Source organism: Macrobrachium rosenbergii, chromosome 11, assembly GCF_040412425.1.
Source record: "Macrobrachium rosenbergii isolate ZJJX-2024 chromosome 11, ASM4041242v1, whole genome shotgun sequence".
Taxonomy (NCBI): Eukaryota; Metazoa; Arthropoda; class Malacostraca; order Decapoda; family Palaemonidae; genus Macrobrachium; species Macrobrachium rosenbergii.
The window spans coordinates 45,396,342-45,419,139 of record NC_089751.1 but is presented as its reverse complement, the minus strand read 5'-3'; the positions used below and the strand labels follow the sequence as shown (position 1 = coordinate 45,419,139).

Below are 22,798 nucleotides of genomic sequence, written 5' to 3'. Positions count from 1 at the left end.
GAGAGATATCTAAAAGAGCCTAAATCTTTGCTCAAGAGGTTTACGTGGGTAGAAAATCAAATCGTAAAAGAGGTTGCTCAGTTGGCTATGAATAACATTGGAGATTTTTCTAAATGTTTTTTTCTGAAAGGAGCTTGACTTTTGAATATACATATTTCAAAAGAACGTCCATGAATGTTCTCGAGGCAGTGTCCCATGCAGGAGTTAGCGTTAGTGAACGGTAGATTAAAAAGTAATTTAACCAATGTAATAGTAAGGAGATCATGGACAGGAGGTGTGCTTGATTATCCTTTGGTTGATGCAAACATGGAAATCAAAAGCAGTTCTCTATCGAGAGGAAAGTGAGAAGAAAAGGTGTTTAAAATATTATATGAAATGAGTTTGATAAGAAGTAAGAGTGAAAAGTATATAGAAGGTAATTGAAAAAATGGACTCTGGTTAAAGATACAGAATTGGTAGGGGTTAGAGCAGTCAAAAAGGTTAAAAGTTAGTGTCCTTGAGATGGTAGAGTTTGGGGGTGTAGGTGCTTAGTGAGGTGGCACAAACGCAGACAGTAACATAGTGAAATGAGATGTTAGGAGAGTAAAAAGAGTTGATTTAAATTCCATCCCGTAGGGGGTTAGCGCCATCAGTGCACCTCATGCGGTGCACTGTAGGGATTACTTAAGGTTCTTTGCAGCGTCCCTTCGGCCTCTAGCTGTAACCTCTTTCGTTCCTTTAACTGTATCTCCTTTCGTATTCTCTTTCTTCCGTCTTACTTTTCACCCTCTCCTAGCAATTGATTCATGGTGCAACTGCGAGGTTTTCCACCTGTTGCACCTTTCAAACCTTTTATTGTCAATTTCCGTTTCAGCGCTGAATGACCTCATAGGTCCCAGTGCTTGGCCTCTCGCCTAAAGTCTATATTCAGTTCAATTCGGTTTAAATTCCAGACACCCAATCGAGAGGATAATGGCGTAGAGGAATAGTAATAAAGAAAGAATATCCCAGAAAGATTAGAGAAATGGAGGTAATGATTTAGAAAAATGCATGGACAGAAGTTGATTAACTATAAAAGTTGTAACTAGAGAGATGCTGTCTAAAGAGCATCCAGGTCTGTGCTGAGGCCCTGATTGCTTTGAAAAGTTTTGAGTATTGACAACTGAAAAGAGGTCAAACTAAATAATAATTGCGATGAAGGGGTTAATTCACATCTGTAAATGGATGCAGAAATGACTCCTAAGAAAATATGGAAACAAAGGTTAGACTGTGACTGAGTGGCCAGCAAGATTTGTTGCGTATTGTCCAAAACGGTACAGTTCGAAATTAGATGAGATTTTTTTTTTTGACAAAGAAAGGAAAGTGAAAGATTTATAGAGCATTAACATTCTTTTGTATATCCTGGTAATATCATTGGTTAGGCTTCCACCGCTTTTAGTTGTAACCGAGATATCAAAAGAGAGGACAGGAAAGCTGACAAAACTACAATAGCGATAGATCATATCTATTATTCTGTATTATTGTGTAAAAAGTTTAAGAGTATAAGAAAATAAGGCTATGATGATAAGTGGAATAATCGAATGTTGATTCAGGTTGAGGGAGAAGAAAAGTGACTGTGTGTGAGTCAATATTAATTATTCAGGAAAATATGAGAAGAGAACAATAAAAAAGTAAATGAGACACACTGACGGAACCAGAAGCACTTCGTACAGCAGGGAATACTGTAGAACATTCCTTTAAGCAGCCCGGAAGGCAATTTCCAATGATTCCATTTATTTAATGCATAAATAATCAATGAATGTCGGTAGATGTTTACTACTGTCACTCCGCAGTTCGCTGAAGCTAATCTTACCGTTTTTGCTAAGATCTTCCTTCATGTGAAAATATATATATATATATATATATATATATATATATATATATATATATATATATATATATATATATATATATATATATATATATATATATATATAATATATAATATATACTGTATACATGTACTAGCTGATCAACCCGCACTGCCCAGGAAAACTCTGAATGACAACCGATAAACTCTCTCTCTCCAATTCTCCCGCACTCTTTCCCTCTTTCTACTGCCTAACACCCCCTCTACTCTCTCTCTCTCTCCCTTTCATGTTAAGACAGTAGCTTTAATTACGCTGCCCCACATTTTTGACATTTTATATTTCACCCCTTCTCACCCACCATTCCTATCAGGGCTGAACTTGGATTTAAAGGGCATCAGAAGTGTATTCATCTCAGTGACCTCGAAAACTATGTCACCCCCTTCCCACCCCCACCCCCTTTGGTGCCAGTGATGTCTTACCCCCACTGTATTCATTTCCAGGTAGTAAGTCATAATGTATACCGAAATGAGGTGTAATAAACCTATAGAGTTTATTTAGTTATATACTAAGTTTACGGGCAAAACCAGCCCCATTTCAGGGAAGCCCTTCCCACCCCCCAACCCCTTTGGTGCTAGTGATGTCCTACCAAAACAGTATTCTTTTCTAGATAGTAAGTTATATGTATACCAAGTTTGGTTGATATTGCTCAGTGCGTTTCAAAGTTATGCTGGAACACATACGTACATCCATATATATATATATATATATATATATATATATATATATATATATATATATATATACACATATTGGCTCCTCTTTGGATTATATGACTTACTCGAGATCTTACTAATATATATATATATATAGATCTTATATATATATATATATATATATATATATATATATATATATATATATATATGCTCCTATTTGGATTACATAACTGACTCAAGATCTTACTAATATATAAACATATAAAAAAGGTACATTAGATGTTATTCTTTAAAAAAACGTGATTAAGACTGATTATACACACCTGTCGCTCCCGCCCCTCCACCATTTTTTTTTTATTTCCTCGGACCTGAGAGCGTTCGCTCTTTTTTTTTTTGTTGTGAAAATAAATCATTAAGGAAACTTTTCTTGAGGACTGTTTTGGCTTATGGTTCAATTGTGTTCACGATGTTTTGCCTAAAATAAGGATTTTCTTGATTATCAGAAGATCGGTCAGTGCTTCTTTTCGTTCCATTGTTTAAAATAAACAATATTCAGTGCTTCTTTGGCTTGTTGTTTACGCGTCATGAATCTACTTTGGTATGCGATCTACACTGTTTGTCGCTACAACATAATAGAAGTTCTTTTTATATTTTAATAGCTATTACTAAACATGGCGGAAGCTCCTTGGGAAGCCGTGTTTAGTACTAGCCCCTCGGTGTAGATAACAAGCCAAGTAGCACCCAATACTCTTCAGTCGATGATTGGGATGAAGTTGAAAGGAACGCAATATCAAGAATAAAACACTTAGGTAGAATATATAAACTGTTAATTCTTAAGTGTTATGATTATGATTCGCTTGTATTCATAAATACGACAAATTCATCTGATCCTCCTTACGCAAGTTAAACAAAGATTTGTTGCTAACGATGGACTCAGACCCTCTCATTCCACATGTACTTCAACGACATTCACGGATTAGTTTGTATTGCTCCCTGCCCCACCTCAAAAAAAAAAAAAAAAAACTTTCTAGTTCACAAATCCACACAGTTCTGGTAAAACCTAAAGATGGAGAAGCCAAACTAAACATTCAGGGTGAAAACGAAGAGTAAACGCATGAACTCAATCATCAACAAATTAAGACCCCACAGGCCTCACCGGACCCACTGTAAAGTAGCATAACAGTCAACGATTTGCTGCACATCAGTCATGTTAACCAGTGTAAAGTTACCGTTAACCAGCACAAATAAGAGACGTCTGCAAGTCATTTTGTTATATTTTATTTATTTATTTTTGTTGCGAGGATGATTCAAGAGAAGGAAAGGTGGATTTGACAAAATGTGATTCAGTGAACGCAATGGGTAGAGTTAACTGGCCCAATGCCAGTTCAGTCTAAGGACAGTACGCTCTATTTGTAATACAGATACAGTCCACCACTAACCAAGAGCTTCCCAAACTCCTACCCCAAGAGATGCACCGCATTTTATTACATCTCAACACATTTTCCACACAGGAACGTGAATTCACCCGGGGGTGTTCATGCCAAATCTGATCTGACTAATATCTAATTCTTCTCCGCTATTCATTCAGCTACCTACGTATTATTGCATCCCTATATCTTACGTTTGGCAACTCCCACTCTGTGTCCTCTCTCTCTCTCTCTCTCTTCTCACTTGTCGCAGGTTGTGCCCGCAAAACGTTACGGGTCTCCAGTGTTGCCACACCAAGCTACCCAACTTTCTGGAATCAGCAAGCTTCCTGTAACTTAAACCTATCTTATGTTTTTTTTTAAATTATTTTATTACATATCTCCCCTCCCTTCTTATTTTAGAGAAGTATAAAAACGCCAAAACCAGCATATAGTATTATTGGGGCAAAAATCTTTATAGTACCTTTAAAGTATGTACAGTATGTGTGTCTATATGTGTGCATATATATATATATATATATATATATATATATATATATATATATATATATATATATATATACTGTATATATATATAAATGAATATATCATGGGTTCTTTGAAATAAAGTGAAAAATCCCTCACGTACTTATCACAATTTTCTAAGGTAAGATTTTAGATAGAAAATGGTATTTAAACAAAACAACGATCGTATTTTTATACATATACACACATCAAAGAGACAAATACAAATCAAATATGTAACAGTAAAAATGGAGACGATTGAGACGCCATGTATTGTTCCATTTCTTGCCTTTAACCCCATTCGTATTGAAATTATATTTACGCAGAAAGTATGTTTTATAACTAAAAAAATATTTGGCGCACAATGTCCAAACTAAAATGAGAATCAAAAGCAGACGGTAAAAATGCTGAACGCACAACTCTTAAGATCTATTGATATCGAGTTACTTTAAGAAATTATCATTAATTTGCAAGCCACTGAGTGTTGCTAAAGGGGGCTGGTTTAAAATTTCTCAAAACTCTTCAGAAATTTCCGACTCCTGTAAGGAACTCCAGATACAGAACTAAAAGCTGATCACATTTCTAAAGTTGGTTTATTTATATATATTCTGTCCTTTTAGCAAGGCGTCAATCATGATTCTCAATTTGTTTTCAAGGAGCAAATTTACAGAAGTGATATGAAGGGCAATACTTGAATAGGCTTTACTTAAATAAACTGTTTGAAATGCATTCCATTTCAAATACAGTTATGTTACTTAACATAAATCTGAACAGATAATATACATATTTTCCAATAGGAAAATTCCCCAAATTCATACAAAATCCTCATGAACAGCTATGCATCCCAAATTTAGGGAAAATCCAGTGATTACTAAGGATATTAGGGAAAACTTCTCGTACGATTCCAAGGCTTAAAGTTGCTTGGTTTCAGTTATCTACCACCTTAAGAAGCTCAGGCGAAACGGTCAACAGTTTATTTTGTAAAAAAGAAAAAAAAAATAGCTCGTGCAGTGAGGAAAATACAACTACGATAATTTTGATATGTAAATATTGTATACCATGTACGGTGGTCGCACAGTTTTGTTACATAACGTTTCTATTTGGCAAAATGTTTTATCCACCTGCAGTTTAGATCTTGGAGAGAAATGCATCACAAATGATTCTATGACAGTCACAAAATATTGTACAACATACCTGGAAGAGCGGGAGTAGCATTTCTGCTAAAACAAATTCAAATATACTTTGAGCTTCCGGGAGATCAATGGCTGTCCTCTTAGCTAGCAGGTTGGAATGGTACTGAAGTATTTTAACGTTTGCGGCTGCCTCCTCGTCTACTTGACTTCAGTCTAGCATAAACGTATCCACGTATATACGATTCAAGGTTGCACCATGTAAACGAACTCGCCACTCGCCCACATTTTTTTACGGACACGATTGCCCCATCTTTTAGGAGAAGAGAACGTACCAGTATTCTCTAAAGTCTTTGCTATGCATTGACTGTCATAACGTCGTTGAGTTCTTTCGTTAGTGATGTTAAAGAATCACATTTAATTTTTTTTTTTCATTTGGTTAATATTCTTCTTTACGGGAGACTCGTGTATATTCACTTTCTGTTATTTTCACAAGTTAACAGTGCCAAGATTCCAGTCGTAAGATTGAATGTTTTAATTTGTGATTGAACCACATACTGGTCAAAGATATGGCACACACAAACATTCTGTCACCAACAGTTTTTATTTTTTTACTGTTAGGGTGAAATTTATCGAAAATGGATTGCTGGTTACTATTCATGATATATGAATATATACAGTGTATATATATACACATATTATGTGTGCGTGTGTGTGTGTGTATATATATATATATATATATATATATATATATATATATATATATATATATATATATATATATATATATGCACCGAATGCGAAAATACGTTATGATTAGCACTGAAATTTTCTTCCATTGCGTTTCTTATTTAAAAGGGTTTGTATCGTTATATGGAGCGAGTACAAGAAGCGAACTTCGGGAAAACTGAGCCAGTCGTGTTCTCCTTTTCATTTTGCGTATATAACAAAATGTTTTTTATTGCGGTTATTATTCCCCTACAAATTCCTTCATACATACTCAGATTTTTGTATCCCATTTTGTTGTTTGTTTCTCTCCAAGATCTAAACTGTGGATGGACGAAAGATTTTGCCAAACAGAAACGTGTGTGAAGCAAAACTATGCGGTTTTCTTTGTGGATGTGCATGGTGTCAAGTATCTACATATAATATGTAATATTTACTATCCATTCCTGTATTTCAGTCTACTCTTTTGTTTGTTTCTTCCATCCCCCTCGAATGCACTTTTAATAACAGTAAGCTCATAGCAAGAAATAAGATTCACTTGACTCACAGGCGCGCCGACGCCGCTGTGTCGCCATGGTAAGTCTACAGCAGCGCACATGGGTTGAAGTAGCCGTTATGCCTTGTCTGAGAAGTACAGCGTAAACCTCGTGGCTGTTTGGATGAATTTTCTGAATTATACGAGGAAAATGGTATTTAGAAGATGTAATATAATGACAATTTGAAGACTGGCAATGAGGAATATCACTGAGGAAATATAATATTTGTAGACATAAAGGAGATAATAATTACTGATGCTAGAATTTCAGAAACAGAAAATTGTCTACAAAGAACCTCTGAAGCATCTGAATCTTGTAAAAATTGTTACAAAGAAAATTAATTTATGCCCAGTTCTTTCCAACAGCAATTGCTCATGTTTTCCTATTTTTATTCACCCTTGGAGACTACCAAACGTTTTTAATATTCTTCTATTGAAATTACCCTTTTGTCTGCCTTTAACAGAGACCTTTGTAGCTGTGTCTTTCCCCAAAATATGTTCCATATTTTCGTTGCCCATTCCCTTATACTATAGTCCTTCTAACCATATCCTTCGCTTTTGGTATTCCGTGGATTTTTTCTTTTTATTAATTCGTAAAAGCGTTAAGCTAGATGCATTTCGGGTACACTACAAGTAGGTAGCCAGCCGTAAAATATTTAAGCAACAAAAATATGTGTCCTTGACTTTTTACTATTAAAGATTAATCCCATTTTACTTGATCATAACAGAAATAAAGTAACGGCCTCTCAATACGCAAAGTTTACCAGATATACAGTATGTATGAGGCTGTAAAGCATTCCGATTACTGATAATCTGTGGCAATGGCTTTTGACATTTCAACAACAGTAACCTGAGGAATGTTTCAATAAATTCAGTAAAAATAATTTTATTACTTTTGGCGTGGTCATGCAAACAGACAGACAGACAAACTGCCAGACACAACCAAACCTTGAACGTAACCTCTGTCTGTGGTGGAGGTAATGAACAGACGTTAATGAGCCGGAACGTTAATTCCGGATATGAATGTAACGCTGAAAGCTCGTGTCTAGTGCCGTTCATTCATTGCGAGGGATTTTATCCCTTCCTGTTCTGGAAAGCTAATGTACGCAGTGATTAGCTGAGCCGGGGAACATGGGATGAAAAGCATATCCGAATTCTACCGAGTGGTGCAGTTGTTAGTTCTATAGATTAATGACAGATGGGTAGCGAAATCTTTTCCGCCAACGTCAGCATAAACCGAATGTAACATTGCTGAAACTGAACTCAGAGATTAGTTGTGTAAAGAATTATCTGCTTCATTTCTCTTCAAATTTTTAAAATCCTGTTTTTAAAAGCCGGAAACAACACGATGCACGAAAAACTGGAGAGAGAGAGAGAGAGAGAGAGAGAGAGAGAGAGAGAGAGAGAGGTCTTCTGAGGCACGACGATGTATATTGTTAATAAAGTCCACATCGAATAGCCTAATATATATATATATATATATATATATATATATATATATATATATATATATATATATATATATATATATAATATATTATATAGAAATAATCAACACACAATCACGTGTGGGACAGAAATAAATTTCTGACTCACGTCTGGATCGAACCCAGGTCTTTCAGTTGAAAGGCAAGGGCGCTGTCCACTAGGCTTTACAAGTCTAAAAGAAGTTGGAACCTGAGAGTCAGAAATTATTTCTGTCCCACACGTGATTGTGTGTTGATTATTTCTGTCTTCTTCACTCAGAAGGGATAATTCGAATGAAATACCGTCAATTGGGTCATTGCTGAGTCGGGAAGTTGGGGAAAACTCGCTGGTATGCAAGCAGTTAGCTTGCCCAGGTAATTCCTTGGAGAGCTATGGCCTAGTGGGCAGCGCCCTTGCCTTTCAACTGAAAGATCTGGGTTCGATCCCGACGTGAGTCAGAAATATATTATATATATGTATATATACATATGTATGTATGTATTTATATACATGTATATGTGTATATATGTTTTCATGATATTGCCTTGTAAAATGTATATCTTAACATGATTTTGATATATTTACTGTTCTAGTTATCGTGTGTTCTGTGTAATGATGATAATTGGTGAAGTATCGTATTTAGTGTAATGTCAGATCTCAAAAGAGTTAGTGATTTAGATAACTTAACAGCATAATTCAGAATTAATACGTCTTTAATAGTAACAGTATATCAGCAACGTGTGTGTCCTGTGAAGGCTTTGTTTAGCTTCAATTGTCATCTAAGATAACGTGTCGACAGGTCAAGGAAGCAATAGGTTGCTCAGTTTTGGAAACCAACTTTGGTTCTTCGTCTTGTTTTAAAAACATGCCATGTGTGATTAGCCAGCTTCCGTCTGTTTTGGTCGTGTTAAGATTTCGTTAAAAGCTTTGTTCCATACGATTTTCTGGTAAAGATGTACACCTTTTTGAGAAATACGAACAAGTGTTGCACTGAAGCACATAGCAATTGCATCAAGTTTAAGATTACATTGCTCTGATCACGTATTGTTCTGATCGTGTCCCATATGATTTTTTGTTTGAGTCACGTATGCCTTTTTGAGGGTAAAAGCACGTCTCGATCGATTACGTCATGTTTTGTAAGGTTGCAGTTCAAAACGTTTTGCTCTGGAAGTGACGTCATCTTCCTCTTCTAAAATTTCCTCTTGTATCTCATTCCCAAAATGCCTTATAATGACGTCATCTGATTGTTTCATTTCTAACTGAATCCAAAAGTTTTCTCATTCGGATTTCAGAGACCTGTCGTGCTGTCTCTCTCTCTCTCTCTCTCTCTCTCTCTCTCTCTCTTCAAAAGAGAGAAGTTATTAACGTAAAACATTTGTGTGGTCATCGATATCAAACTTACTTGTAGTTTTTCACATTTTGTATATTTGTGATTTAACATTTATTTACTTAGCAATTTAAGTATTTCTTAATATTTCAACATTTTATATTTGATTTAATTTTCATTTACTAAAGTTTTCTTTTCCAATCTTGAGTAATTCGTGATAGTTTAAATTTTGCTTGATTCATGTATTTTCTTGATAAATTAACCTTTGTAATTCAACTCAAGAATTAATTAAATTTTGTGTTAATTTCAAGTAATAGTAAATTTTTTCAGATTGTGAATTCTAATTATAAAATTTGAATTTAGAATTAAATTTTTGTATTTAAAATTTTTTAAAAACAGTGTTTCATTTATTGACCACCAGTGAATAGGATTAGGCTAATTGTGTGCATAAGGCAGTGTTAAACATGTTTTGTTCCTTTAGTTTTGCGGAGGTGAATTAAGACCAGGGAAACAGTTAAAGTTGTTTGATGGAGTGATGTCCTTTTGCTCTAGTATATTTCTTGTTTAATTGTTGATACCTCACACTTGTTTTTGATAAACTTATTTTGATTTTTCACGTGATTAATGAGCATTTTTAAGGGATCATTGTTTCCTTTAGAGTACTCAGTCGTAATTTTTATTGTTATGAGAGTTCAGGTATCTGGCTGAAGTGAGGTTAAATGTTTGAATTCTGTGATTAGTTGTGTAATAACCAGGTACTTGTGACAGTATATACTCACATATATATGTATACACATATATGAAAGATGGGCCCCTCAGTGAAACTTGTATGAAGATTTTGCATGTATTTGCCCAAAAAAGTTGTCAAACCCGCAAAAAAATAGGAAAGTTTGTCTATTTGAATTTTTAAAGCAAAACTATAATGCGTTAGGCTGTAAAAAATAGTTGTTTCATCCCCTGTGAAGTGGGAATTAGTTCCAATGTCGTGTTCGAGAGGGGAGTCTTCCATGCAATATAGTTTTGGGGAATAATTTTCCTTTCACTAGTATAAAATGCAAGCAATAATTTTAGCAAAGAGTAACCTAACTGACCTCTCTCTCTCTCTCTATATATATATGTACACACATATATATACATATATATATGTATGTGTATTTATATACATATATATATTCATATATACATTTTGTATATATATATATTTATACGCATATATATACATAAATTTATGTATATATATGTGTATATATACATATATATAGGCATAGATATAGATATATGGGTCTATATAAACAGATAGATAGATAACGACAATGGGATCTAAAGTTTATAACCTCACTGCAAAAGGACTTATACAAGAGAATTGTGTATATCCTTTTAATTATAAAACTAAAAAAATTCCTTGAGAAGATTTACAGTACTTCCACTCTCCCCATTTAATCTCAGTCTTTCACGTTCCCCTTACAAAGTTCTCATGTATTATTTTCTCTGCAACTGTTGTCCTTCTTGGAACCTCCTCCTGGAATCTCCTCCTGGAATATCCTCCTGGAACTCCTTTGTAATGGATGTTATGTCAGCAGGAAGGTTCTCCAGAATCTATATTTACTCAAGCAATCTCAGGCTAGATTTCAAGTGTCTCCTTACATTATTTATGGAAAAATATCTTCCGTGCAGGCTGATTTTGTAGTTGTGTGGACTGGACGTTTCAACAGCTGTAAGCTGCAGAGAGGGGATGTTATCAGTATGTCTTTAAATATGAGGTATATATATACATATATATATGTATATTTTATATATATATATATATATATATATATATATATATATATATATATATATATATATATATATATATTGAAATACTTTCAGTCCAGATGAGGAATATACGAGAGAAGATCTTTTTTCCTCAATGGGTTTTAGCCGGATATCAGGGAAACCAGGTCGCACTGCCTATCCTTTGAAGCAGTGTTACGGATGAGAGTTAATTGCAGCTCATAAAAATCATATTTGTCGAATTCAAGAAGGTTACGATTTCCTTTTGACCCTAATGACGAGAGAGAGAGAGAGAGAGAGAGAGAGAGAGAGAGAGAGAGACCATATAATCGCAAGTGGCTTACCCAGAACATGGCTGTCATGGAGCTCTCTCTCTCTCTCTCTCTCTCTCTCTCTCTCTCTCTCTCTCTTATGGAGAGAAAACTTGATGAAAAAGATGGAAAAATGATTAAAGTCTGAGAAAGTGAAAATGAAACGGGTTAGAGACAGTATTATAAGACATAATTTGAAATAAAACTGGAAAGAAGAATGGATATACTAAAAGAAGCTGAAAGCAAAACGGAAATATGACTAGAGAGGAGTAGAAATATAAAACTAAGATATTCAAGAAAGGTAAGTAAATGTAGTCCGCTAATCAACGAAATTAATATAAGCATAATAATAGCAATGGTGGGAAGGGAAGAAGGAGTGCTAAAACGAAGCAATAGCAATTGAAGACTGCCGCTGTTTTCTGACCGGAGTTAATTACGTTCATTTCAGCGCCGGTTCCGCTACTTACTTCTCCCGCCATTTAAAGCCTTCCATCTGGGAGGCAATAACGGGGATTCAGAGAGTCAATTGCGGACTTCACTGGCGTTTGTGACCGAGGTTTATGGAGTCGGTTACGCCTGTATTTTAGGGGGGAGCTATTTCTAAAGTGAATAGGTCCCCTTAAAACACAGACTTAACTGTATATTAAGGGGATCTATTGCTTAAGTGAATAGATCTCTTTAAAATGCAGTTGCGTCTGTATTTTAAGGGGATATGTTCTGGAGGGGATCTATTCACTTAAGAAATAGATCCCCTTAAAATACAGTTAAGCCTGTATTTTAAGGGAATATATTCACTAAAGGAATGGATCCCCTTAAAATACGGGTGTAACTGTATTTTAATGGGATCTGTTCACTTAGAAGTAGGTCTCCTTAATATAGAGTTAAGCCTGTATTTTAAGGGGATCTATTCACTTAAGGAATAGATCGCTTAAAATACAGTTAAGTCTGTATTTTAAGAGGATATACAGTATACTTAAGGGGATCTATTCACTTAAGAAATAGATCCCCTTAAAATACAGTTAAGTCTGTATTTTAAGGGGACCTGTTCACTTAAGGAATAGATCCCCTTAAAATACGGATGTAACTGTATTATAAGGGGATCTACTCACTTAGAGAATAGATCTCCTTAAAATACAGTTAAGTCTCTATTTTAAGGGGATCTGTTCACACGAGGAATAGATCCCCCTAAAATACAGATGTGACTGTATTTTAAGGAGAGCTATTTCATAAAGGGATCTATTCACTTAAGAAATAGCTCCCCTTAAAATACAGTTGTCAGTATTTTAAGGGGGATCCATTCCTTAAGTGAATCAGCAGCCACGAGGGATTGAATGCCTTCAACAATTTCCTTTCACTCGAGGAAACTTCTGTCACCTGATTATTTTTTCCTCTTCTTTTTCCGAGAAGAGGACGTTTTCGTTTGCTTATGTTCATTATGGCCATTATCAAATCGCTGCTTTGAACTGGAGTTTGAGCAAGCGCGCCAGATTAATTTTAAGATGATGGGAATGTTACTTTAAATTGCTCTTTTGAAAAGAGGCTGAAATGATCTCATCGGTGAAGTCATCTGTTAATATTCCTATTATAAATGTTAATTTTGCTATTATTGTTTTTTTTTTTTGTATTGGTATTATTTTTTACATTTTCATTATTATATATGTTACTTAAATTATGTTTACGGTTTATTTCTTATATCATTGTCATAAGTATTATTATTATTATTATTATTATTATTATTATTATTATTATTATTATTATTATTATTATTATTATTAACAATAAGTGCAATACCTGCACATACACAGAGAATAAAACTGCTCTCTAAACACTGTTAATATATTTCTCTTTGCCGAACCATGAACATGGGCCAGTTGTTGACCAATATTAACGTCGGAGAGAAAAGAGCCATAACGAAAATTGAGAAGACTCAGCAAAAGATTAATTCGCATGATGCAACCATCCTTTTCAACAGGACATTTTTAAGAGAGGGTCTGCTTCCTTATTATTATTATTATTATTATTATTATTATTATTATTATTATTATTATTATTATTATTATTATTATTATTATTATTTATGAGAACGTGATAGGAGAGCCCACTGAAGTCTGAAACATGTTTAGCTTTCTCTTTTCTGTCATTTCGCTATAGTTTTTCCTATTAAGAGAAATGACTCGTACGAATGGAATACAGAATTCAGTCCAAAGGCCAAGCACTGGGACCTACGAGGTCAGTCAGCGCTGAAAAGGAAATTGAGAGTAAAAAGGTTTTCAAGGCGTTACAGGAGGAAAACCTCGCAGTTGCACTATGAAACAAGTGTTAGGAGAGGGTGGATAGCAGGATGGAAGAGAGAACATGAATGGAGGCACGGTAAAAGGGATGAAAGGGGTTGCAGTTAGGGGCCGAAGGGGCGCTGCAAAGAACCTTAAGTAATGCCTACAGTGCACCGCTAAGGTGCACTGACGGCACTACCCCCCTAAGGGGGGTTGTTTTGTTTATTCAGTTACCAGTTAAATTCGACTCATTTGGAATCATTTATATTTTACCTCATTTAAATTCTCTGGAGTCAAATAACTTCTATTTATCTGTTCATTTGGTTAAGTGAATCTAAAGACAAGAGCTTTCGACATGGTTGTCTGTAAATAAATAAAAAAAAATATTAAATGAATTTAAATAATTATTCGGTAAAATTCATTACAAACTCAGACACAGTTATGGAGTAAAATAGGTTTGCGATTAACTTATAATAAAGTTCGTGCTTACTGTTACTGGAATAGGAACTTTATATGCCCAGCATCCAAGACTATTCGAAACAACTCAAAAGTCTGCAAAATTATAATTTCACACGTTAGCTCTGGTGGCTCTTTTAACCAAAGTAACATTATTTTTGATAAACATAAATATTTTAAGCACGAAAGGCAAAAAGCATTAAAGGGGGAACTGAGAAAATTGAATTAAACAATGAAAATAAATCGTGAATAACTGAGGTAGTTCTTATCTTCTTTAACGTGAACATGAATGAATACATACTGAAGTCAAGTGAAAATCCGTTTATGACTTTAATTGCCCAACCAATCATGTATCGAACAAAATTTGATGTTAACCTCGTATTTTCATTCAAATAAGAACGAAGCCTTAATTGATATCGGTAAAGGTTCATTAATTTTAAAGGGCTTCCTATACCAAGAACCGTAATTGCAGTGAAATTCAACAAACATTTCGTCCTGATAAATACATCACTAGCTCTCATATCATACCTCAAAGAAGGTTTCGGAGGAAAACCTGAATTCACTTATTATGATCACGTGACGGAAGCTGATGACGACAATGAATCGGTTACACGGTCTGTGCCTTCACTTAATGGCTCCCGAATAGCACTAGCACAGCCTCGAAGGAAATCAATCTCTGTGATATCTATGAAGCCAAATTCCGTGCGGGATCTCCATGGATGCAGTTCAGAACTATCAAGGACCCGAGGAAAGGCAGTGGGAGATAATCTGTGGAATCACCAAGACATCACGGGATAGAGAGATGCGATGACATAATGAGAGAGAGAGAGAGAGAGAGAGAGAGAGAGAGAGAGAGAGAGAGAGAGAGAGAGAGAGAGAGCGTCAATGCTAATAATCAAAGCTCGGACTGAAAGGCAATAAAGAAATGATATGTAACCATTTGGTCACAACAGAATTTGCAGTAACAATGCCCGGGGATTAAGAACGTATAGAGAACAGATGATATTGAATACTCTTAAGCTGGGCAGAGGCTTCGCTTAATGATAACGACGAAGACAGAGATAAGAGAAGGGAAGTAAATACTGATGTGGCAAATATGACTTCGTAGTACTTGTAGGGAACTTTTCAACAACAAGGGAAGTCTTACCTAATTTGAATAATGTGCCAAGGAAAATAACCAGTTCAGAGGAATGGAATGGAACATAAAATTGAGGTCAAAGGCCAATCGCTTGGACGGATGAGGTCATTCAGCGCTGAAAAGGAAATTGAGCATAAAAATGTTTAGAGGTATAGTAGGGGGAAAACCTCGCAGTTGCTCTATGATACAGTTGTTAGGAGAGGGAGTAAGGTGGAAGAACCATAATATCAACGAAGGTAGAATTAAAGGTATGAAAAGGGTTGCAACTAAGGCCCGAAGGAATGTTGCAAATAACCTGAAGTAATGCCTACAGTGCACCGAGTGAGGTGCACTGTTGGCAGTACCCCTCTACGGACCCAGTTCAAAGTCGTGGATTGCCACAGGGCTCTTCTCTCTTCTTAATCTCGGTCATGTAGATGACCGCCCTTCCCCCTGCGAAATAATACATTTAATTCGGTCTTCGTATGTATGAGAAAAGTACTGAGAATTGTTAAAAGGTGTTGTTCGGCAAGTTGGATGTTATGGTTTTTTTTGTCTTTCTAGAGTATCTTTAGTTTTATGCTTTGCAAGGAAAGTTGTTGTGGTTAAGGTTCTGCTTAAATGGTCATAAGGTTTCCGTTTATTTAGCTGCATTAACAGTTTTAATGTTAAAAATTAATGTGCTGAAAATGTATCGCATGGTTTCAAGTGTTCTAGTTTAGATGTATTTTTTTTATTCTAAAGATTTATGTGTCCATTTTGATGTACTTTTGTTGGACCGTATTCAGGAGCTTGCAGTTTTAATAACTGTATATGTTGTGGTCAATAAACTTCTATCTATTTATCTATCTATCTATCTATCTCTCTACCTAGACAGCCACATTTATCTCATAGTTTGCTGGATGCATGTTATCCGTTGGGGGCTTCGTTGGAAATTGTAAAAAAAAAAAAAAAATAAAAAAGGTACAGATAAAAATTGAGCAAGAGGTCTAACAAACTTATAAAAAATGTAAAAATATACGATATTAAATTCAATATTCACAAGGCCACTTAGCCACCCTAAGTTTACCAAAGCCAATCCCTCTATATATACTGTAGAGCAATACTAACAGTTTAATATTTTTCTTTCGAATAGCCAGATTCTATCTGCAACGAATTTGAAAGTTTTGGAAACTAATCATATGAAGAAATTTTGTCAGAATTGCAATATTTTCAATTAAACCAATTATTCGGACAAACCTTGTGAGAACTGAATAAATTAGCTCAGGTGCCTGGTTAGCCTAAACTACTTTAATAATAATAATAATAATAATAATAATAATAATAATAATAATAATAATAATAATAATAATAAAGTTCTTTTGTGAAATAAAGTAACTGCGGTTTCTTCAACTTAACTCTGCTAGTACAAGGGCAGGGTGTGCCTAGCAAAATGCACAAGTGATAAACTTATCTTTGTGGCATTAAACATTTAACTTTAAAATTTTTGATATGCAGATGATAGCATTATCTCTGCATTTGCTGTTGCAAGGAAATTAATATTTTAAGGGAAAAATCAATGCCTTTATCATGGTTGACGCTTTCTTATCGAACCTTTATTGTCAATAGCGACAAATCCTGGAGCCAGGGCCTGTGAGAGCACAGTAAATTAGCTCGGTGGTCTGGTTAAACTTCGTAATAATAATAATAATAATAATAATAATAATAATAATAATAATAATAATAATAATAATAATAATAATAATAATAATAATAATATAGCTCGGTGGTCTAGATAAACTACTTTAATAATAATAATAATAATAATAATAATAATAATAATAATAATAATAATAGTAAGAAGAAGAAGAAGAAGAAGAAGAAGAAGGAAAGATAAGAAGAAAAGCTTACACAATACCCAAGCAAAGACTAGAAAACTGAATACAAACTCTCAGATTACCGAGTAGCATCAGCACCCATCAAACTCAGAGAGAGATCGACTGCTTAAAAGGGTTACATAAACAATTCTTCAACCAAGCCATCTCCAAAACGTAAGACAAACAATTCTAAGCACAGATCAATGGATTCGATGCCATCCTTCTTCTCTGCGGCAAAAAATAACAGCAGGAGAAACGTTCAGCAATCGTAGTTGCCAGAAAATTCTTATGTGGATTTTGTGTATTTAACGGACCAGGAGGCAAATAAACCTTACACACACACAAATTATATATATACCCCCACATACACACACACACATATATATATATATATATATATATATATATATATATATATATATATATATATATATATATATATATATATATATATACTGTGTATATATATATATATATATATATATATATATATATATATATATATATATATATATATATATATATATATATATATATAATATACGATATAGAAACTCAGACAGAGCAAGGCAGCGTCACAAGTGTGTGGTGTGAGAACGTACGCTGCCGCAATCTGTTAGAACAGGAGTAAGGTGCTTAGTGTGCCCTTTTAACATGATTTAAGAAGTGAGTAAATGGTATGAATATGAAAGCGAGTGTGTGTAAAAGTGCCTGACAGAGTTTATTACAAAAACAAACAATAGTGCCGATAATGTAGTGATAAATTTAAGCACAAAGTATTGTAAAAAACGTGCCCGACAGGCCAAGCTGGCCAGCCAAGAAGAAGCGGCAACCAATGTCAGTCCTACCTTTGTTTGGCCTTGCAACCAAAACTGCCTGAGGTCTTGGAGCCGCGATGACGTAAATCAAATTAAGATTTAGACACCATACGTGAACTGTTTCAGCAAGCCATTGTGTTAACATTACCAACGTTCTTTTCTTTCACCAGCAACGTATCTCCTCTTCCCAGGAACTCAGCATTTTCCGCTCACTCCACACCCTCACCTCACCTCCCTAACTCACGTCAGCTTATGCTGCCAGTCCACGACCAAGGTCTCGCTGGCCTTGCTGTTGCTACGACAGACGGCAGAAAACTTGAGTCATTGTTACTGTAGTGTAATGTAGTAACATCCAGTTCAGTGAGTCTAGTGAGTGAGTACATACTCATAATCCTCAGCAGTCGCTGGATAAAGATCCACACTGTTTCGAAACTCGAAAGCCTGAAGTTTGTTTTGTTTTTTGTGTTAGTGGAAATGATGTTCAGGCTTCCAGGTATGTAATGTAATATTTCGGGCTTGTCATTTTGTATACTTTATGCTTTAATCAGAACCTCTTTAACATTCTAATAGTTCACTCTGTTGTTGAATATTCATACATTATTAAGCGAAGACATTATGCATACGTCATTTAGTGTTGTACGTAAGGGAATTAAAGTTACTGTGAAGGTGATTTAAGCATTCTTTTTTATGACTTGCAACTAGCGTACATTTTAAACAATATAAGTTAAGGGGAGGGGGCCGTGGTAATATGCATCATTCTACTTCAAAGGAGAAATAAAGTTACTGTTATTTATTACTCAAGATGGTCATTTTCAAGGGCATTTCATTTATTCATTCTTTCATTTACAACCCTAGACTGTTTATCTCGATTTCTTCTATTTTTCTTGTCAACTGTTGAAATGTATTGACTCATCTGATAGCGCAGATAGTGCACTCGTCCGTGGAACGTTCTTTGAATATTTATCAGTGCTTTTTTTTCACTGAAATACATTAGAGAGAGAGAGAGAGAGAGAGAGAGAGAGAGAGAGAGAGAGAGAGAGAGAGAGAGTCTTGCGTTCACTCTCCCTCTTTGTTTCCTCTTACTGTACCTCCGTTCATATTCTCTTTCTGCCATCTTACATTCCACCCTCTCCTAAAGATTGTTTCATAGTGCATCTACGAGGTTTTCTTCCTGTTGCACCTTAAAACCTTTTTTTTTTTGCTCTAATTTCCCTTTCAGCTGTGAGTGACTTCATAGGTCCCAGCACCTTACCTTAGGCCTAAATTTTCTGTTTTTTTAGACCTTCTCCTCTTCCTCCCTCCTATCATCTTTGGTTTATACATACACCTTTCATCAACTTATCATCTTCCATTTCATCTACGTAATTAGATCAGTTAGCAAATTTTACCATAGTGAAAATGTGAGCTTCCTGTTGAATTTTGGTCCACTAATAGTCAGAGTTTTGCTGGTGCTCATATTTTTTCCTTATCTGATTTTTAAGTTATCGTTTTGAAATACAGCTGATAAATACACAGACATCCTAATTGTTAATTTTGATATACATAATTTTATTTAGTTTGTCTTACTCCATTAAGTCAGTTTTTTCCTTCTTTCACAGGTAAAGAAGTTGCCTCTCAAATCAAGGCAGCAATAAACGATGATTATTTATAGTGAAATTTCTTACTCACCAGTCAGTGGTATTAACACTTAATACTGCGTATGCACCACAGTCATTCAAGTGCAAATCCCTTTCAAGACGGCGAATAGGTTTAGTGAGGAACTCATTATATTCCAGCACATGCTGCAGACTGTAAATAAAAGATGAAATAACAGGATGAAAGAAAGCACAGCAGCGTAAGTCATTGCACCTTGCAGTCATCAGATCTGACACTACTAATGGCAGGGCTTTTGCACTGGATGTCAAATTTGGTTTAAAACTTGGTTGTCTTGGAACCTTTTCGTTTCTGGATGGGGAACACCTTGACGATGGAAAATCCTCACTTCAAAAAAGAGGAGTAACACCACAATACGAGTGCATATCTAAAAATGAAGTGATGCTAATGTAGCTGTTATGTGACGGGAAGATTTACCTCCCAAAAAATTTTTATCATCGTAACAGGAATTACACAAGAAGGCAGTACTTTCTGCTTTATATGAGGAATTGTCTCCAAGTTCATTTTACAATGATTTCTAAGATTTTTAAACTGAAGAAAATCCGTCATCAATTATCACTGGAAGAAAGGAAGAAAATTCTGTTCCAGTGAACTGGATAGTAGGGGTTGTAAACTTGTCAGAGAAGCAACAGATTATTTGATTAATCTTAACGACCTTCATGTAAAATGCAATGATCTCATGAAATGATAATCGGTTAATGATTTGCCTGGAAGTCAAGAATAAATTCAGACACGTAACATGTTTTTGGATGCTTATATATAAAACTTGGATTCCAGGGGGGAAGTATCACAAAAACTTACAAGCATCAGAGGAGAAAATAAAGAAAAGATTGAGTCAACTAATACGAACGTGCAAGAAGGAAGCTCTTCTGTTTGGTTGCGAAGCAATCAACAATTGATGAGAGTGTAAAAAATTCACCCGAATTTTTATTTTATTTTTTTTTTTGCCCTACATACCCTGTCAGAGGACTTGCAATCCATGATTGAGAGTCCTACTCGTTTACAAGTACTTTTTATTCATTTGTGTGCCTTAATCTAACTCTCCTGTAACTCTGTGGTATCTGGAAATCCATCAGTCAGCATGGCTGCAAATACCAGTGCCACTGAGCGTGACCATTGTGGCCAGAGTCTTAACGTAAGTGAAGAAGGTGATAATTCGATATCGGAAATCAAGAGAGAGGAACTCTTGAAATCTCTCCTGTGTGGACAGTCAGAGAAGGTACAGGATGGAGACATCTTGATATATAAACCAAATCTGAAACCGATTGCATCTAACGATATATATAACCTTCGGAAATTTGAATTTGGGAAAGAAAAAGATGCGATACAAGAGAAAGTTATCATGCTTGTTGGTTCCACTGGGTCAGGTAAAACTACTTATATCAATGGACTAATTAACTACATATTTGCTGTTGACTGGGATGATAGCTTTCGTTTCAAACTGATTACAGAGCCAAAAAGCCAGACCATTCACTTATCTTCCTACACAATACACCACCAAGAAGGTTTTAGAGTACCCTACTCTCTAACAATCATTGATACTCCAGGCTTTGGTGATGTTAAAGGCGTAGAAAGGGACACGGAAATTACAGGACAAATACGTACATTTTTAACAACAGGAGGGATAGACAGACTTGATGCAGTTGGTTTTGTCGTTCAGTCTTGCCTTCCGAGGCTTACTCCAACACAAAGATATATTTTTGATCAAATACTGTCTCTGTTTGGGAAGGATATTGCTGAGAATATACTGTTGTTGCTAACTTTTGCTGATGGTCAAAAACCCCAAGTCCTGAGTGGCATTAAAGAAGCGGATATACCATACCGAAAATTCTTCAAGTTCAATAATTCTGCTCTGTATGCACTTAACAGAGTAGGAAACCGAGAAAAGGACAATGGCGATGATGAAGACGACGACTTCGACGCCATGTTCTGGAAAATGGAGAAAAAAAGTTTTGCGAGATTCTTCAATGATCTGAGCATGATAAAAAGCAAAAGTCTCACTCTGACTAAAGATGTACTTAATGAACGCCACCATCTAGAGATTTTAATTGCTGGTATTCGAGTAAATATTCAGATTGGACTGAACAAATTAGAGCAACTGAGGAAAGAAGTGGATGTTCTTACAACACACCAGGCTGATATTGACAGGAACAGGGACTTTGTATACACAATTACTGAAGAGACCTTTGTGAGAGAGTCCGTTCCGTCAGGACAGTATGTAACAAACTGTTTGAACTGCAACCGCACTTGCCACGAAGTCTGCGATATACAGGATGATAATAGAAAACATGAGTGTTGTGTTATGTCGAATGGATATTGCCGCATCTGTCCGGGCAATTGTTACTGGGAACTTCATAGAAACATCCCTTACAAATTCGTCTGTAAGCAGGTTCAAGTACAGAAAACTGCTGAGGATCTGAAGAGGCGGTATCAAGAAGCAACAAAAAAGAAACTTTCAGCTGAAAACCTTATAAAAAAGCATCAAGAGGTATTTGAGGCAGTTCGGTTGAAAGTGTTAGGATTGACCGAAAGTGTGAGAAAAAGCCTCGCGAGACTGGAGGAAATTGCACTGAAACCGAATCCTCTCTCCACAGTGGAGTACATAGATGTCGTGATTGAATCGGAGAAATCTCAAGCGCGCCCGGGATGGCAGGTTCGAACCAGTCAACTTCTGAATGTCAGGAAACAGGCGGAGTATTTAAAGAAAATCGTAGATAAAAAATTTGAACCTTTTCCCAATCTTTGATCTGGAGTTGAGGGTTATAAAACGAATGTTTTTTAGCAGATTGAAACATCGATAATGAAGTACTTTCCTATTGAATTTTTTTTTCAAAGGTATATACCAGTTATCAAAAGCCACTTTAGCCAAACTGGGATACA

At 35.4% G+C, this 22,798-nt stretch overlaps 2 protein-coding genes and 1 long non-coding RNA gene across 5 annotated transcripts in view; 2 read left to right on the top strand and 1 right to left on the bottom strand.

Annotated features, from left to right (window-relative positions):
* Window positions 1–18,583, bottom strand: part of LOC136843396 (uncharacterized) — a 24,078-nt gene extending 5,495 nt beyond the window's left edge. The window contains exon 1 of one of the 2 annotated variants that reach the window (XM_067111752.1): window positions 18,296–18,583. The gene's annotated coding sequence lies outside the window, so the exon portion shown is untranslated. Of the gene's footprint in view, window positions 1–5,670; window positions 5,804–18,295 lie in introns of those variants that run through there. The other variant, XM_067111751.1, reaches the window with a different exon arrangement.
* Window positions 1–22,798, top strand: part of LOC136843398 (uncharacterized) — a 106,874-nt gene that overhangs the window by 20,760 nt on the left and 63,316 nt on the right. The gene's annotated exons all lie outside the window — the stretch shown is intronic.
* Window positions 18,056–22,798, top strand: LOC136843397 (uncharacterized). 2 transcript variants are annotated; one of them, XM_067111754.1, is made up of 2 exons: window positions 18,056–18,113; window positions 19,864–22,798. In XM_067111754.1, exon 2 carries the CDS (start codon window positions 21,000–21,002, stop codon window positions 22,662–22,664), a length of 1,665 nt encoding a protein of 554 aa, XP_066967855.1. In that variant the 5' UTR covers window positions 18,056–18,113; window positions 19,864–20,999; the 3' UTR covers window positions 22,665–22,798. The 2 variants fall into 2 exon arrangements, with proteins under 2 accessions (XP_066967855.1, XP_066967854.1); XM_067111753.1 differs by lacking the exon at window positions 18,056–18,113 and adding an exon at window positions 18,523–18,758.